This window comes from Balaenoptera borealis (genome assembly GCF_965194805.1).
Source record: "Balaenoptera borealis genome assembly, chromosome: 3".
Lineage (NCBI taxonomy): Eukaryota > Metazoa > Chordata > Mammalia > Artiodactyla > Balaenopteridae > Balaenoptera > Balaenoptera borealis.
The window spans coordinates 152,732,205-152,750,206 of NC_138866.1; the positions used below are offsets into that span (position 1 = coordinate 152,732,205).

General features: G+C 57.6%; 1 protein-coding gene across 4 annotated transcripts in view; it reads left to right on the forward strand.

Annotated features, from left to right (window-relative positions):
- RASGRF1 (Ras protein specific guanine nucleotide releasing factor 1) overlaps positions 1 to 18,002 on the forward strand; it is a 109,018-nt gene that overhangs the window by 70,847 nt on the left and 20,169 nt on the right. The window contains exons 14-21 of one of the 4 annotated variants that reach the window (XM_082388477.1): positions 132 to 380; positions 2,942 to 3,315; positions 5,687 to 5,839; positions 7,455 to 7,625; positions 8,192 to 8,298; positions 8,720 to 8,832; positions 11,270 to 11,330; positions 16,740 to 16,843. In XM_082388477.1, the coding sequence (XP_082244603.1) occupies positions 132 to 380; positions 2,942 to 3,315; positions 5,687 to 5,839; positions 7,455 to 7,625; positions 8,192 to 8,298; positions 8,720 to 8,832; positions 11,270 to 11,330; positions 16,740 to 16,843 (1,332 nt within the window). The remainder of the gene's footprint in view (positions 1 to 131; positions 381 to 2,941; positions 3,316 to 5,686; positions 5,840 to 7,454; positions 7,626 to 8,191; positions 8,299 to 8,719; positions 8,833 to 11,269; positions 11,331 to 16,739; positions 16,844 to 18,002) is intronic. The other 3 variants (XM_082388476.1, XM_082388478.1, XM_082388479.1) reach the window with 3 other exon arrangements.

Consider the following 18,002-nt stretch of genomic DNA (forward strand, 5'->3'; position numbering starts at 1 on the left):
TGCGCTGGGGAGACAGTGATGGGTGTGCCGTGGTCCAGCCCTCGGGGAGCTCGCAGCCTGGTCGGGGAGACAGCCACAGACTCAGACACCTTCAGACCCAAGTGCCTTCTCAGTCCCTCCTTCCTCCTCAGGTCCGACGCCTCCTTATATTGCGATGACGTGGACATTCGCTTCAGCAAAACCATGAACTCCTGCAAAGTGCTGCAGATCCGGTATGCCAGCGTGGAGCGGCTGTTGGAGAGGCTGACGGACCTGCGCTTCCTGAGCATCGACTTCCTCAACACCTTCCTGCACTCCTATCGCGTCTTCACCACCGCCGTCGTGGTCCTGGACAAGCTCATCACCATCTACAGGAAGCCCATCAGCGCCATCCCCGCCAGGTGGGCAGGCCTCCTCCTCCCGGGCCGACCCGCAGAGCTTCTGGGCCCAGGAGGGAGACGGAGCTCGGCAGCGGGCTGGAACCCGAGCTGGGGGGATGAGGGGCACCCCCGCCCCGGGAGCCAAGCCTGCCCTTTGCAAAGAGGTGGGGGAGGGCTGACCTGCCTGATGCTCCTGCTTAGCCCCAGCTTTCTCCATCTCCCAGCCCGGGCTCCTGGGGTGGGGTAGAGTTTGGTGGCAGGTGGGGGGGGTCGCCTCCTCCACAGGACAGGGTTTCCCCACCTTCCCCATAGGAAAAAAAAGAGGAAAGGCGGAGTCAAGGGAAGAAGGGAGGGAGAGAAAGAGACAGAGAGAATCTTACCCCCTCTCTGCGTGGACCACGTCCTTCTCTGAAGAGGAGAGAGACCCCCTTTCTGCACACTTGGCGTGGTTCCACCTGTGGAGGGCTGACCACCTTAGCCTTGGCTTCAAGGCCATCTTTTCCACCTGCGTTGTCACAGCTCAGCCCTGTGGGGGGCCAACTGGGACCAGAAAGGTCAAGAGACTTGCCCCAGGGCTCCTGGGAGTCTGTGGCAAAGTGGGGACTTGAACCCAGGGCCCCGGTCTCGTGGAACCCACATGGCCACCCCTGTCTGAGTCTGGGCGACAGGCAGGGCGGAGGTGCCCCCCCTTACAATCCTTTCCCACCTGTCCTCCTCACGTCCCTGCTTTAACCAGCCCCCAGCCCGGCCAAGGTTTGAGGAGCCTGGTGGGGTCACTGTGAACCCAGGGTCCCTGCCAGGTTAGAATTCTAAGGGCAGGCACATCCCACACGGCAGGGTCAGGCGCTAGACTGGCCGAGGCCCGGGGCCAGCCCCAAGAGCCAGCCTCAGAACTTCAACATTTACCAGTCCAACTGCTTGGGGACCCAGCTTAGTGAACAAAGACCTTTACCCCCATCCCGCCAGATGATTACCCAGCCAAGGGTGGTACCAACGAGGCACCAGGGGGCAGGTCAAACCCAGCAAGACCCTCCCCGCAGCCCAGTTTGAGATGGGTGAGGAAGGTAGCTATCAATCCTCACCCAGCAGAGGGGAAGGTGAGGCACAGAGGAATGAAGGACCTGCCTGAGGCTACCCAGCAGTAGGTCAAGTTCAGGGATCCTGATGAACCTCACTGCTCCAGGAGGGGCCTGCCAGGAAAGGAGAAGGGCCAACTGGTGCTTTCCTTTTCTGCCTGAACCTCTGCCTTGGACGCCGCTGAGTCCTCCCCCACCCCCCGGGTGAGACTGGGGCTGGGGCCTCGGCTCCAGGGCTGCTTGGAGCAGAGCTCCTGAGCCACACCAACTCCCAGGGCCGCCTGGAGGCTGGGCTGGTCCCAAATGGGAGCCCAGGATACAAGGGGGGGGGGGGGCAGGGAGGCCTGCAGACTCTAACCACCCCCCCCACCCCGCCCCACGCCTCTGCTGCCAGAGCATGCCAGCTGCCCAGAGTACACCTCCGTCCCCTCCCCCAGCCCCTCCCTGTCCCCCTCCCCCGCCCAAGTGCTCACAGTTTACCTGCTAAACCTCAGCAGCCGGCTTCCCAGGGCTCTGAGAGAGCAGGAAAAACCGCCCCATCCAGGATGGAGTCACGCCTGAAAACCAATCGAGATCATTCCGGAGGGATCCAGCAGGTCACCCCCCGGAACCTGGGAACCCCCTGGGATTCCACCCAGCAGGCAGAGCCTGTAGTGGGAAGAGGCAGGTTCAGATCCCAGCTCTCAGCCCTACCGCCTTGACCAAATCCCTTCACCTCTCTGAGCCTGTTTCCTGTCTGTGAAATGGGAAGATGAGCACCTTTCCCCTGGGGCAACCGTGAGGATTAAGAGCTGAGGTCTGTCCCATGCTGGATACATTCCCTGCACGCAAGCTGCCGTTTGTGTTATCATGTATGTATCACCTGTTCCCAACCCGGACCTGAGCTGTGGGCCCTGCCTGCAGACGGTAGGAGCGTGGCCGGGGCTGCGGGGAGCCTCCCGCCCCCCAAATTTACACCTGAGGCTGATCAAGCACCCAGGTGGGGCGGAAAGGACACTGGGTTTAGAGTCAGGAGGCATCAAATGAGTCATTTCCCATCTCTGAGTCTCAGCTTCATCCATAAACTCTCTGGACCTGGGTGAGGAGGATGTCAGAGGTGTTGGTGACACCGAGCCCATGCGGGGGACAGAGGTTTCTCAGAAGCCTGCAGGTCAGGAAGACCCACAGCATCACGGGTCAGCTGCTGCTGCTGACCAGAGGGATACAAAGAGGGAGCATCAGGCAGACCTACAGTGCCATCAAAGTCCCTGCCCCCTCCCAGAACAGGACACTTGGGCCTATAGACACCTGGCCACAGACCATTTAACTGCCCAGCCCCTTGGGCGTGGCCTCCTTTCAAACCTGCCCACTCAGAGGACCAGCTCGGCGGTCAGGGAGCATGAGGTTGAGGGAGCCGCTCAGCTGCCCCGCTGAGCCCCCCAGGAGACAGGGGACCCCCAGGCCCGGGCCGGCAGCCAGGCCTACACTGACCGTTTGTTTTCATCTCCTCCCTGGCCCTCCCCACAGGTCACTGGAGCTCTTGTTCGCCAGTGGCCAGAACAACAAGCTTCTGTACGGCGACCCCCCCAAGTCGCCACGCGCCACCCGCAAGTTCTCCTCACCCCCGCCCCTGTCCATCACCAAGACGTCATCCCCGAGCCGCCGGCGGAAGCTCTCCCTAAACATCCCCATCATCACGGGCGGCAAGGCCCTGGACCTGGCCGCCCTCAGCTGCAACTCCAATGGCTACACCAGCATGTACTCGGCCATGTCGCCCTTCAGCAAGGCCACGCTGGACACCAGCAAGCTCTACGTGTCCAGCAGCTTCGCCAGCAAGATTCCAGATGAGGGCGATATGAGCGCTGAGAAGCCCGAAGAACTCTCAGCTCCCAGCAAGCAGAGTGAGTGGATGCGAGGGCCAAGCTGCCCCCTCGCTCACGGGCCCGCTGAGGCCGGCCCAGCCCCGCCAGGCTCCCACCGGCAGGCTGGGGGGTCCTGGCCAGATGGTGGTGGCAGTGCAGAGCCTGGGCGGGGCAGAGGCAGGCAGAGATGCCCAGGAAGTGGGATGAGCGTCCCTCCCGCTGCCCTGATGACAGCTTCCTCTTGCATCCTTGTATCTGTCCATCTCTGCAGTGGACGTGTCCTGGGCCAGGCCCCAGTCAGGGCCTAGGAGAGAAGAGGGCATCAGATGGGGCTCCTGCAGCCCAGGATTCACAGTGTGGCTGAGGAGCAGGACCAGACACGGAAACATGGGCGCCTGGTGCATGTGGTATTAGAGGGATGCTCGAGGGACCCCGAGCATGGAGTGGGGGTGCCGTCGGGAGAGTCTGAGAAGGCTTCCTGGAGGACCTATTAGATCTAGATTTGTCACCAGGAGGAAGGGAGAACATTCTAGACAAAGGGAATGGAGTGGGCAAGACTGAGAAGCAAGGAAAAGCGTTGTGTGTTCAGGCAACACCGTGAAACCCAGCACACCTGGAACGCTGGGTGTGGGGCAGTGGCCGGAGGTGATGCCGGACAGGCTGGGCCCTCCCTGCCCTCAGAAGCCCGACCATTCTAGAATGGCATTTGTTGGGAGGATTGTCTGGCTGTGTCTTAGGTTGGGTCAGGCCACATCCTGGGTGACACCAGCCTTGTCTTGGTTAGCATGTGCATACACACATACACACATGCGTGTACACACACGAACACACAACCCTGGGCTGGATGGAAGCCCCAGCCTTTGAGGAGGAGGCCTTAAATTTTAAGATGGTCGGAAGTTCTCTCCTCTGAGTTGAGAAGAGGGAAGTCAGCGGGACCACCAGCAGAGGGCAAAGCTGGGGAGGGGTAAAGCCCCCAGGAGCTTGCGGTACCAAGTGACATTTACTGTGGCGCATACAGTAAATAGGGGACATGCGCAGCCGAAAGTCAGTAGTAACCAAGGTAACAGCCGACCAGAGAGTCCCAGATGTCGTCCCGCAGGAGCAAAGGACGGAATCCCTGACAGGGCAACGTCAAGGGGCACAGAACTCCATCTGCCACAACCTGCAGTGAGTCCAGGCCTGGCGCGTGATAAAATGTGATGCGAGACGGTCCTGAGAAGTCATCTCATATGGGGCTTCTTTTTTTTTTCTTAATTTTTAAAAAAATTTATTTATTTTATTTATTTATTTTTTGGCTGCGTTGGATCTTCGTCGCTGCGCTTGGGCTTTCTCCAGTTGCGGCGAGCGGGGGCTACTCTTCGTTGCGGTGCACGGGCTTCTCATTGTCATGGCATCTCTTGTTGTGGGGCACGGGCTCTAGGCGTGCGGGCTTCAGTAGTTGTGGCACGCGGGCTCAGTAGCTGTGGCTCACGGGCTCTAGGGCGCGGGCTTAGTAGTTGTGGCTCACAGGCTTAGTTGCTCCGCGGCATGTGGGATCTTCCCAGACCAGAGATCGAACCCATGTCCCTTGCATTGGCAGGTGGATTCTTAACCACTGTGCCACCAGGGAAGCCCCTCATACTGGGCTTCTTGACCAGTGATCCAGGCGACCCTGAACCTGTCTAACTGTGCACCAGAGTTTGTGTGTGTGTGTGTGTGTGTGTTTGTGCACGCACACATATGGACATTCTTTTCTAAAGAGGAGACCTATAGCTTTCTTTGGGTTCTCACAAAGGTCAGGTGTAACTCCACTTACTTTCTAGTTGGAGAAACTGAGGACCAGAGAGGTGAAGAGTTTTCGACCAAGATCTCACCATGCCAGAGCTGAACTTTTGATATAATTCATCCACTTTCCCTGAAGTGTGTAAACCACGAGTCTCCCAAGATTTAGAGGGACTGCCCAAACCAGGACACTTTTGATAGTGACCGGGTGCATGGGACAAGAGGTATAAAGCAGGATTTTATATCCTAGACGGTCACCCTAACTAAGATGCTTCACACACACACCAGAAAAGCGGGGAGTAGGGTAGCACCTTGCTACTCAAAGTGTGGTCCGCGGACCAGCCTCGTGGGCATCACCCCTCTCGGGCCCCACCCCAGACCTCTGAACCAGAATCTGCATTCTAACAAGATCCCCAGGTGTGCCCATTAAGGTTTGAGGAGCCCTGGCAGAGCAAAAGCCACCTTGGATATTGACAGGCCCATCAGCGAGTAAAAGGTCTGATGGGGCCCCGTGGCAAATGAAGCTGTTAAACTGTCCTCAACAGGTTTATCCCAAACCTACTCTGTTCGCCTCGTTAAATTCTAGACCCGCATTTAAAAGTCATTGACGATTTGAGAAACATCAAATTGTTTCCTTCTTTACTCCCAGGCTCGGAAGTCTGCATGAGGGAAGAGTCAGATAACGATCAAAACCAGAGTGACGAAGGTGACACTGAGACATCACCAACCAAATCGCCAACAACACCAAAATCGGTCAAAAGCAAAAATTCCTCAGGTACAATCCACCAACCCGAAACCACAGGTCAGTTCCAGAGGACATGTGCCGTCCAGGCGGGGAGAAGGCGGCGGGTCAGGCTGAGGAAAGGCCAGTGGGGGTCACGCCTTCTGTTTTATGAGTGACTCCTAAGTGCAGGAACTCAGCTGCACTTCACAACCCGGGGGGCTGCAACACTGGCTGGTAAATCCTGTTCTTCAACTCAGCAGAATCACTCCCCTGACCTCAGACAAGACTACCTAACCCACCCAACGCAGGTGGGCAGGAAGGCCCAGCATTTGGCTTCATTCATGGAAAGATCCAGGTCCAGAAGGTGTTTCCTGAGCTGCTGCTACATGTCAGGCTCTGGGCCAGGCTCTTTAATAACATCCGACACCTTGCAGCGGGGCCAGGGCATTCCTGTTTTTTCATCTAAGGGAAAAGTCTTCAAGAGGTTGTGGTGATGCCCACCCAAGTCTCAGACTCATGACCCTGGAGGGTTCTCGGGGAGCCACTGGGTCTCTGGTTCCCGTAAAGCACTTCCCCACATACAGGGGGGCTCTGAGGTACCCAAAGGTGAGGCATAAGCTTATGGAAAGCCCCTGGTCCCACATACAAGGTGCAGCCTGAACCCCGAACTCCCCAACTCCCCAGGCCCTCTGAGGAGACCCAGTAAGTCACAGGGTCACCCACCTGCAGAGAGAAACTGCCCAGACACACTGCAGGCCTACCACAGCCTCTCAGGTACATGGAAGCAGATCTCACAGACAGCCAAATTCCAGAAATCAGCTTTGAGTTGTAAAGTCAGTCATTTGTGCCTCACTGCATAAGTGCTGTTACTTTCTCCTAAGGATGGATTGCTCTCCAGAGATTTACAAGCTGAAGCTTAAGGTTTCTGGAGTGAGATTCTGCTACTATTACTGCTAAAAAAATAATGATTATTATTAATTGCATTGATATTCCATGGCATATATATTGGGTCGGCCAAAAAATTCATTTGGGTTTTTCCATAAGATACAGCTTTTCACACAATACTAAGTACTTTCATCTGTGTTAACTCCTTTCATCTTTACATCCACCTTTTGAAGCAGGTGTTAATATCCCTATTATCCAGAGATTATTTTGACTCAGAGAGGTTAGGTAATTTACCCAAGGCCACACAGCTAGTACAGGCGGTGAGGACTCGGAGTGCAGTGCTCTTTCCACCCCACCATGCCAGGGAGACCATCAGTATGAGTTATCCGTGTCAGACACTGGACAGGTTATGTGTTCATTCCAAATAGACTGAAAGGGTAAGAAAACTCACGATGCTGTCCTCAAGCAGGGCTGTGCCCAGCTGGGCCTAAGAGGTAAAGGTTTGGAGCTGCAGAGGGATGGAAGGGGCGGAGGGTTGGTGGGACCTACTCATCTCAGCAGGAGAAGCAGAGGGGGGCAGGGGCATTCCCTACTCTGAGGCAGCCCTGGGGTGACATGGCATGGCATGAGCGTGTCCCGTCCCGGGGACCCCAGCAGGGGAACAGACCCCGCTGCCACCGCCTGACAAGCCGTGGGTGCAGTGAGCCAGCCAGCCCGTCTTGGGCCCCTTCTAGCCTCGGGACCCCTGGGTTCCTGAGCCGAGGGCTGGACCAGGAAGGGCTGAGGAGTGGTTCCGTGCTCTCCACAGAGTTCCCACTCTTCTCGTATAATAATGGAGTCGTCATGACCTCCTGTCGCGAGCTGGACGGTAACCGCAGCGCACTGTCAGCAGCCTCCGCCTTTGCCATAGCAACTGCAGGCGCCAACGAGGGCACCCCAAACAAGGAGAAGTACCGGAGGATGTCCTTGGCTAGCGCAGGTACGGGGGATCGCTCGCGGCTGCTAATGACAGGTGTGGCCCCAGGGGCTTGTCCCCCTTCGAATGTGGAGCGCCTGCTGCCCCAGGGCTTGATCTGTGCTGAGCCTCCTGCCTGGAGGCCCCTTCCTCCCCACCCACCCCCTCTGCTACTCCAAACCTCTGCTCAGAGTCAAGCCCACTGCCCACGGGATGCTCGGCCATCCCCACCACCTCCCACTGCCACGACATTGGTCCTGCAGAGAAGGGGTCCCGGAGAGCTCTGATCCAGGGTGGCCCTGTCTGGAGAGGCTGCCAGACGCCTCCAGCAGCCCCTGAAAGATGCCGAGGTCCGGGAGAGGCGGGTGTGTACGGACTGTGTCCACAGAGAAGTCGTGACATCCAGTCTCATTGGTCAGAACCTGGGATGGTTGTCACATATTTTCTCATCCCCTGCCCATAGCCCAGCCGCCAGCAGCCAGGCGGGGCAGCCTGACTTCCCCAGATCCGGGGTCTGAGTCTGGACTAGAGGCCAGTGCTGTTTCTTATCCTCGCATCCCCTCTCTTGCCTCTGCCACGTGTGCCGCCAGGCTTTCCCCCCGACCAGAGGAACGGAGACAAGGAGTTTGTGATCCGCAGAGCGGCCACCAATCGCGTCCTGAATGTGCTCCGCCACTGGGTCTCCAAGCACTCTCAGGTGGGTGGGACTAACCCCGGGGCGGGCTGCTGGGAACCCGAGGCCACTGACCCCAGGAACCAGCCACCCTGATATTCTCGGGAGGGCCTGCTCAGATCCCCTACAAGGGGACCTAGGACATTCCAGGGGACAAGGGGCCTCTGCTCTCCACCTCTGTCTACAGCAGGGATACCTCCCAGAGCCTGGCCCAGGGGTGTAGCGGTCAAGATCAAGGGATGCTCCTTGATCTTGCCCAGTGCCTTCTACCTCTGGGTCTGGAGGCTCCACTGACGCCCGGCCAGGCAGCTAGGGAAGAGGGGAATGAGGCGGGCAGCCTGCCATGGGCAGGAGTCGAACCCTCAGCCTCCTCCTCTGGCCGGGCCGGGACCACCCCAGGGCAGCTGGAACAGTAGCCACAGCCGCCCTCCCTTCTTCCCCACAGGACTTTGAGACCAACGACGAGCTCAAATGCAAGGTGATCAGCTTTCTGGAGGAGGTCATGCACGACCCGGAGCTCCTGACCCAGGAGCGGAAGGCTGCGGCCAACATCATCAGGTAAGGGCTGAGGTCGGCCTGCTGGGGTGGGGCCCTGCCCTCGGCCTCCGGACGGCTGGCCAGAGGCAGGGAGGCGAGGAGGGACAGTCCCAGGCCGAAGGACTGCCTCAGGCAGGTGTGCTGGGAGGATCTCGGGGCAGCCAGGCTCTGGAGTGGGCTGTCCGTGTGTTGTTCTCCCCTCTGCCTGCCCCCGTCAGACCTTGAGCCCCTTGAGGCAAGAAGGGTGTCTGCTTCTCCATCCACACCCACTGCGAACACCTATCTAGCCCATGCCGTCCTGCGTGGTAGCCACTAGTGACATATAGGTGTGAAATCTCAATTAATTAAAATTAAATAAATTGAAAATTCAGTTCTGGGACTTTCTGGCGGTCTAGTGGTTAGGACTCCGAGCTTTCACTGCAAGGGGCTTGGGTTCCATCCCTGGTCGGGGAAGATTCCCACATGCCACCCAGACAAAAAAAAAAAAGAAAAAAGAAAGAATATCATTAAAAATAAATAAATTAATAAAATTCAGCTCCTTGGTCATACGAGCCACAGGTGGCTGGTGCCTCCATGCTGGGCAGCATAAAGAACATTCCCATCGTTGAGGACGGTTCTGTTGAACAGCACTGGCAAGCCCCTGTTTCTAGGTGCTCAGGGAATGTCTGTTGAATTGAGTTAAATTGTCCCCAAACCTGTCCTTTTTCCTCCTGCCCCAGACTGCTGCTCCTGGTGGAGGTCAGAGGTCAGGTGGCCCCACGTCCAAGCCCTGCTGGCTCAGACAGTGACTCGCTGTGTGACCTTGGGCCAGCCCCTTCTCTGAACCTCATTTTTCTCCTCTGTAAAATGGGCGAACAACACCCACTTCCAGGGCTGTGGTGAGGCTGTGGTGAGATCATGCTGATGCGTCTGCAGGTCTTTCAGGGGTGTCGGGCGCAGGCCCCAGTCCACCCACCGCTCCCATCCTGCTGACTCAGGCTGCCCTCCGGCCCTGCCCAGGTGCACGGGCTCGGGGTCAGGCCTCACCTCCTCACCTCTTGCCTGGCTCCGGCTGCCCCTCTCTGTCCTGCGGTCATGGTCTCTGACCCAGACTTGCAGCCACTTTCCTGCCGACAACCCAGTCTGCAGTCTTCCTCCAGCCAGACCATCCACTTTGCTTTCCCAAGGCCCGTGCTACAGGCCCCATCGTTCCTGCAGGCTCAGCGTCCTAGAATCTCTTCCACACCTCCCTGCCTTCAGTACCCGCCCCCTAGACACACACGCACACACACACGCACACGTACACATATGCGCACACACACACATGCACACGTACACACGCACACGTACACATACGCACACACACATGCACACGTACACACGCACACGTACACATACGCACACACACACATGCACACGTACACACGCACACACGCACACATACACATACGCACACACACACATGCAGAGTCAGCCACCAGGTCCCCCAGGCTCCTCCTCCTGGTCCCCGGGAGTCTTGCAGGGCTGTGCCGGGACCTTGAGCCTATTGGCCAAAGTCACCCTCGGTCAGGGAGCTTGTTTGGGATGCTGCCGGGGGGCAGGGGAATGAGCCGGCTGTGCTGTTGGGCGGCCCTGGTGTGGACGGTGGACCCACCGAGCCGCAGCTGCGGGTCTGCAGGTGAGATTCCTCTGAGCCACTGCTTCCTCGGAGGCAGAGCGCCAGTGACTCAACCAGGCCCCGCAGCCTCCTGAGTGTCCCCCCAGCCCCAGCCTGGCTCTCAGGCCCATCCCTGGGGTTCACGATCACTGTCAGAATGAGGGTGCAGCACGTTGGCCTGACTCTGAGGGTCCAGCCTCATTCCCCACCACTGCTTGGGACCCACTTGACTGTGCTCAGCCGCCCGTCGACGGCGTCCTACCTCCGGGCCTTTGGCCCCCACACTGCTGCCTCCCACCGTCCTCCGTCCCTCCCATTTGGACGGCTTCCCAGCCCCTCCTGGTCTCTCTGATCCTCCAGTCCTGAAGGTCCTTCCCCTCCTTTCCCCCACAGGCACGCAGGAGCACGGACCACGTGCCCAGCCCTGTGCCGGGTACCAGAGCTACCGGGACAAATCGGACATCACTCTGCCCTCAGGGGCTCCCGGCGGGTCTAGCAGCAGGGGACAGGCATATACACAGCCGTTCCAACATGGGGAGCCTGAGGCTGAGACCACAGGAAGCCCCGGGGGCTGAGGGAGCCCTAGGTGGGGACCTTGCCCAGCCAGGAGGGTCAGGGAGCTGAATCCTGAGGACAGCCCATCAAGAAGTCAGTGACAAGAAAGGGGAAAGGGGGCTCCTGGTGCAAGAAATGGCAGAGCACAGACAGAGAGATGGGAGGTGCCGAGACCGTGGGTCCTTGCGTGCTGGGGCAGGGAGGGGGCTGCCACAAAGGCAGGCGGCACCGAGCGCATGGGGCTCATTGTGCTTTCTCGTCCCGTAGGACTCTGACCCAGGACGACCCGGGGGACAGCCAGATCACGCTGGAGGAGCTCACACAGATGGTGAGCCAGGCCTGCCCTCTTGCTCGCTGGCCAAGTCTGTCCTTCCCTGGCCTCCTAGCTCCCAGGATCCCCACCCAACGACCCCTTGATGGAGCTCAGTCACCCCCTGTATTGGTTTCCTAGAGCCGCCCTAACAAAATACCCCAGACTGGTGACTTAAAATAACAGAATTTTATTCTCTCATAGTTCTGGAGGCCAGAAGTCTGAAATTAAGGTGTCGCTGGGGCCATGCTCCATCCAAAGGTTCTAGGGGAGGATCCTTCTGGGCCTCTTCCGGCATCTGGTAGCCCTGGGCGTTGCTTGGCTTGTGGCAGTGAATCTCCCATCTCTGTCTCCATCGTCACATGGCCATGTTCTCCCTGGGTGTCCCTGCGTCCTCTTCCCTCTGTGTATGTCTGTCCCTGTGTCCAAACTTCCCCGTCTTACAAAGACACCAGTCATACTGGATTAGGCCCACTCTTAATGACCTCATCTTACCTGAGCACATCTATAAAGACCTTATTTCCAAATAAGGTCACAGTCACAGGTACTAGGGTTTAGGACTTTGGCATATCTTTTTTTGGGTGGTGAGGAATTCAACCCATAACACCACCACCTCCATTTTCTTCATCCTCTGTCTCCCATCCCTCCCCTGACCCCTCAACTCTCTCTGGTCACAGTGTCCCTGGAACGAGGAGGGTAAGAAGTCAGGCCTTCAGTGGATAAGCTGCTCCTATGCGCTGGAGCTGTGCTAGAGTCTTAAAGACTCTTATCAATAGTGCTGCAAGTTTATATCATTATCCCCACCTTCGAGAGGAGGTAGCTGAGGCAGGGGTAAGGGGAGCGACCCAGCCCAGGTTATGCTAAGTGGCGGAGCTGGTGTTCGCACTCAGAACTCATTTGCACACGCCACACTGCCTCACCCGGAGGGGACAGGATGCAGTTGGTCACCTGCCTAGAAATGAGGGGACCCCGGGCAGAGCTCACGGTAGCGTTCCATGCGGTGGAAGGGGACGATGGTCTGTGTGCTTCCAGGGCCTGGCTGGGCCTACTTTTATTTCCAGGTTGATGACGTGCCACCACGAGCCACCCCAGAGCCCCGGGCCCCTGCCATCCATCACTGCAGCCAAGGAAGCTCAAGGCCAACTCTGACCTCCCCGGAGGTGGAGACCGTGCGGGCCCCTCGGCCCCTGCTGGCTCACTTCTCAAACTGGCCGAGTGACGTCCATTCTGTCCCAAGTAGCCAGTGTGAGGACTTAGGCCTCTGGGTTCTGAGCCCGCCGCTCTCCTCTTGCCCCTCCCCTGACTCCCGGAGCTGGTTCTCCCTGCTCGGGGGGTGGGTGAGGCCATCCATGGAACACTGGCACCCTGCCTGCACCTGGCCCCTGAGAGCAGCAAGCAGGGCTGGCACCCCAGGAAGCCGCATGTGCCCCCGCAGGGAAGCTCAGGGGAGCAGCTACACCCTGCTCTTGTTTCCCAGCAGGGGCCCGACTGGAATGTTTACCCCTCAAGAGCCTGAGGGCCTCTTGTTCCTTCATGAAGAGCTGAGGCTCTTCCAGAACAAAGCACTGCCCGCCGGACTGCCCCCGGCCCTGACCTGGTTCCCAGAGGCCAGAGGGCCTGCAAGGGGCACGTCCAGTGTGGAGGAGGCCCCACGGCCTCACCAGAGAGCAGAGAGCAGGAGGGCTTCCTGCTGTGACGGCTTTCCAAGCCTCTGCTGCCAGGCTCAGCCCTCGCCTGGCCATGCCAGGAGGAAGCAGGAGGAGCCGCCCCTCCTCCTTGCCCAGCACTCCTCCTGCTGGGCCTCTCCGCAGCGCTCAGTGCCCCCCGCCACTGGGCCACCCCACCCTGGCTCGCAGGCCGCTCCCCAGGCCCAGCCCGGCCCTTGGTCCTGACAGTTCAGCCATCCTGGGCCTTCAGGAGCGGGCTGAGCTCCCCGCCTGCCGCCCTGCTTCAGAGGCGGGGGCTCCTCCCCATGAGGGTCGTGACCCTGCAACACGGTGTCCCAGGTGGCACCTGCTGCTCTCGTCCCCACATCCCCGCTGCCTTCCTGAGAACTTGTCATCCCCTGTTGGCATCGTGTCCCTCACACCCAGGCTCCTGCATCTGGGCTTCTGCACAGAGCGTTCCTGGCCCAGGGCAACTGTGTCAGGGGGGATGCATGGACCCTCACCACACACACCACACCACACACACACACAAACACCACACACACCACACACCACACACACCACACACACACCACACACACACACCACACACCACACACACACAAACACCACACACACACACACCACACACACCACACACCACACACACCACACACACACAAACACCACACACACCACACACACACACACCCCATGCACACACACCAGACACCACACACACCACACACACACACACACACCACACACACACATAAACACCACACACACCACACACACACACACACCACACACACAAACACCCCACACACACACCACACACCACACACACCACACACACACACACACACACACCACACCACACACATCACACACACCACACCACACACACACCACACACACATCACACACCACACACACACCACACACCACACACACACACCACACACCACACACACACACAAACACCACACACACCACACACCACACACACACACAAACACCACACACACCACACACCACACACACCACACACACACCACACACACACACCACACACACACACCCCACACACACCACACACACACCACACACACACACCACACACACACACAAACACCACACACACCACACACCACACACACACCACACACCACACACACACACACCCCATGCACACACACCAGACACCACACACACCACACACACACACACACACCACACACACACAAACACCACACACACCACACACACACACACACCACACACACCACACACCACACACACACACACACAAACCCCACACACACACCACGCACACCACACGCACACACCACACACACACACACACACACCACACACACACAAACCCCACACACACACCATGCACACCACACACACACCACACACACACACACACACACCACACACCACACACACACCACCACACCACACACATCACACACACCACCACACCACACACACACACCACACACACACACCACACACACACCACACACACACACCACCACACACCACACACACACCACACACACACACACACACACCACACACACACACACACCACACCACACACACACACCACACACACACCACACACATCACACACACCACCACACACACACACACCACACACACACACACACACCACACACACACACACACCACCACACCACACACACACACCACACACACACCACACACACACACCACCACACACCACACACACCACACACACACACACCACACACCACACACACACACACACCACACACACACCACACACACACACACCACACCACACACACACACCACACACACACCAGACACCACACACACCACACACACACACACACACCACACACACACACACACCACACACACAAACACCACACACACCACACACCACACACGCACACACACACACACAAACCCCACACACACACCACGCACACCACACGCACACACCACACACACACACACACACCACACACACACCACACACACACCATGCACACCACACACACACACACCACACACATCACACACACCACCACACCACACACACACACCACACACACACCACACACACACCACACACACACACCACCACACACCACACACACACCACACACACACACACCACACACCACACACACACACACACCACACACACACCACACACACACACACACCACACCACACACACACACCACACACACACCACCACACACACACACACCACCACACCACACACCACACACACATCACACACCACACACACACACACCACACACACACACCACACACCACACACACACACCACCACACACCACACACACACCACACACACACACACACCACACACCACACACACACACACACCACACCACACACACACACCACACACACCACACATACACACCACGCAGAGGCTGGAGTAGGAGCCCTTTCCTCGGCTTTCCCACACTCTGTCCCTGCTCTGGTCCTGTGACTGGAGCTCCTGAAGCCAGAGACGTGTTTTCTGGTCTTTCTGTCTCTGGTGTCTCGCGAGGACCTGGCAGGGCAGTTCTGGATGACTGTTTGCCGAGAAGTGGGAAGGAGAGACTCCGTCCAGGAGGGGGGGCTTGTTGCCTTGATTCGGGGTCACCCCCACTTTCCCTGTGATCAGTGCAGCTTCCAGGGGCTCAGCCGGCTGGCCGGGCCCTCTGGGCAGGGTAGCTGGCCCCTCTCCTCCCACGCAGCCCAGCTGGCCCCAAGGGGGAGAACAGGGGCGTCCTTGGTCCTGACTTCCCAAGACTGCACCGTTGTCCCCTCCCCCTATTTTCTCTAGCTCCCTCCAGCCTCTCCCAGATCCAGCAGACTTTCCAGAGGCCTTTGTGCCCTGGGCATCCTCTTGTCTAATCCCTGCCATGGGGACACTGGTCCCCTAGCCAGTGCTTGCCGAGGATTTCCTCTGATCGGGGGGCTCAGGTAGTGGTCACCTTTAAAGGTGGTATCCATTGTGGCCCTGGGGGCAGGGGCATGGTACCCAGGACTAAGGCAGACAGTTGTCTTCTGGGCACAGGACGGGGACACTGTCCCAGGAGGTAATCACACCGGTGAGTTCTTCTCTGCTAATGAAATTTAAAAGGAAATTTTATGGGGAATTCCCTGGAGGTCCAGTGGTTAGGGCTACACGCTCTCACTGCCGAGGGCCCGGGTTCAATCCCAGTTGGGGAACTAAGATCCCACAAATCCTACAAGCTGCACACCACGCAGCACAGCCAAAAAAAAAAAAAAAAAAGAAATTTTATGGAGCCAGTTGTGGACCCAGACAGGACCTGAAGGGAGAGACAGATCACAGCCTGGAGTCAGATGGCGTGGGTTCCGGTCTCAGTCGGCCTGTTTCTGGCTGATTGCCTTGGGCTAGTCATTAATCTCTGGATGCCTCTGTTATCCATGCTCTGGGGGTAAGTGATGACCAAACGAGTGTCCCTGAAGCACAGCACAGGCCTGCGTGTGCACGCATACACACATACACACAAACACACACACACACACACGGGGCACGACAGACACTGGCTCCCAGCACCCTCCGTCCCGTCCTCACCTCCCCTCGGCAGGTCTGCCCGTGGGGGGCCTCCCCAGTCACGCCCCACCCACCCACTCACCAGAATCGAGGTGGAGATGCCCTCCAAGAAGTGGCCAAAAAGCCAGAAGGTGTCCCTCATGGGCCTAACTGGGACCTTGCTCCTCTCAGGCTGAAGGCGTGACGGCCGAGCCCTTTGAAAACCACTCAGCCCTGGAGATCGCGGAGCAGCTGACCCTGTTGGACCACCTGGTCTTCAAGAAGATCCCTTATGAGTGAGTGGGTGCAGGTGCCAGACACCCCGCCCTTCCTCCTCGGGCACTGTCTTTGGCTGAATCCCCATCCCTGAAGCATGCGCAGTAGATTTCCAGAGCTGCATGGATTGATTCTCCACAGCTTGAAACAAAAATGCATGTGCCGGCAGGGATGAGAGAGGACCCCTGTCCCCTTTCCCGTCCCCAAGTTCCGTCCTTACCTACCAGCTACATGCACGTGCCCGTGCGCGCACACACACACACACTTTTCCAGAAGCACCTCTAATTCGGCGCTCCTTTCCTGGAGGTCTAGAAAAGGAGTATGTGTTCACGTGTGTGCACACATGCACATGTGAGCAAATGTGCACACACGCATGAGTGTGTCGGTGTGTATGCATGTGCAGGAGCAGACTCGGGGGGGATACTCTGGACTTTGAAGCAGCCCCAAGGCCTGGTTGTTACCTGCTCTGGCCTGTAGTCAATCACCCCCAGGTGTTCGTCATAACTGTACCACCTACATAATTTTGTACCACCCTTTATTCGCCTAACGATACACCAAAATGATATCTGTAAAGACACCCTTTTTAATAAGTGCACAGTATTCCCCAGCAGTGCACTAAGCAGTGGGCTTGTTTCCAGTTTTCACTTTTATATTTAAAGCTGTGGTAAACCTCCTTGTAACTAAATACGTCTCTGAATTTCTGACAATTGTCCTAGAATAGTTTCCTGAAATTGGGATCACTGCTTCTGAGGTTATGAATCACTGTAGGACTTTTGATCTCTGCTTTCCAGAAAGGCAGCCCCAGCTGGCACACACAGAGGCCCCCACTGACTGGGACACTACCTCACCTAGACAGAGAGTGTCGGCATTTTAGAAACCTGCCGCATCTCCCGCATGTAGAGACAGCAGTTATTTCTGGCAGTAGTTATCGCTCCCTCCTGCCCATGGAACTCTGTCCAGGTCACTCTCACAGTCACTATCAAATAAGGAGCTTCTCCTGGAGGCCTGGATGGTCTATGGTCCCATGAGGTCACCATTACCAGAACACGCTGCTGGCTTGGCTTGCAAGCTCCTTTATACTTCCACCTGGCCCTTTTTTGTGGCCTTCTGTCCTCCCTGTTCTACAGACCAGCTTCTGCAAGGTGACTTTAAAACAGGAGTTCTCCCATTCAGAAACAA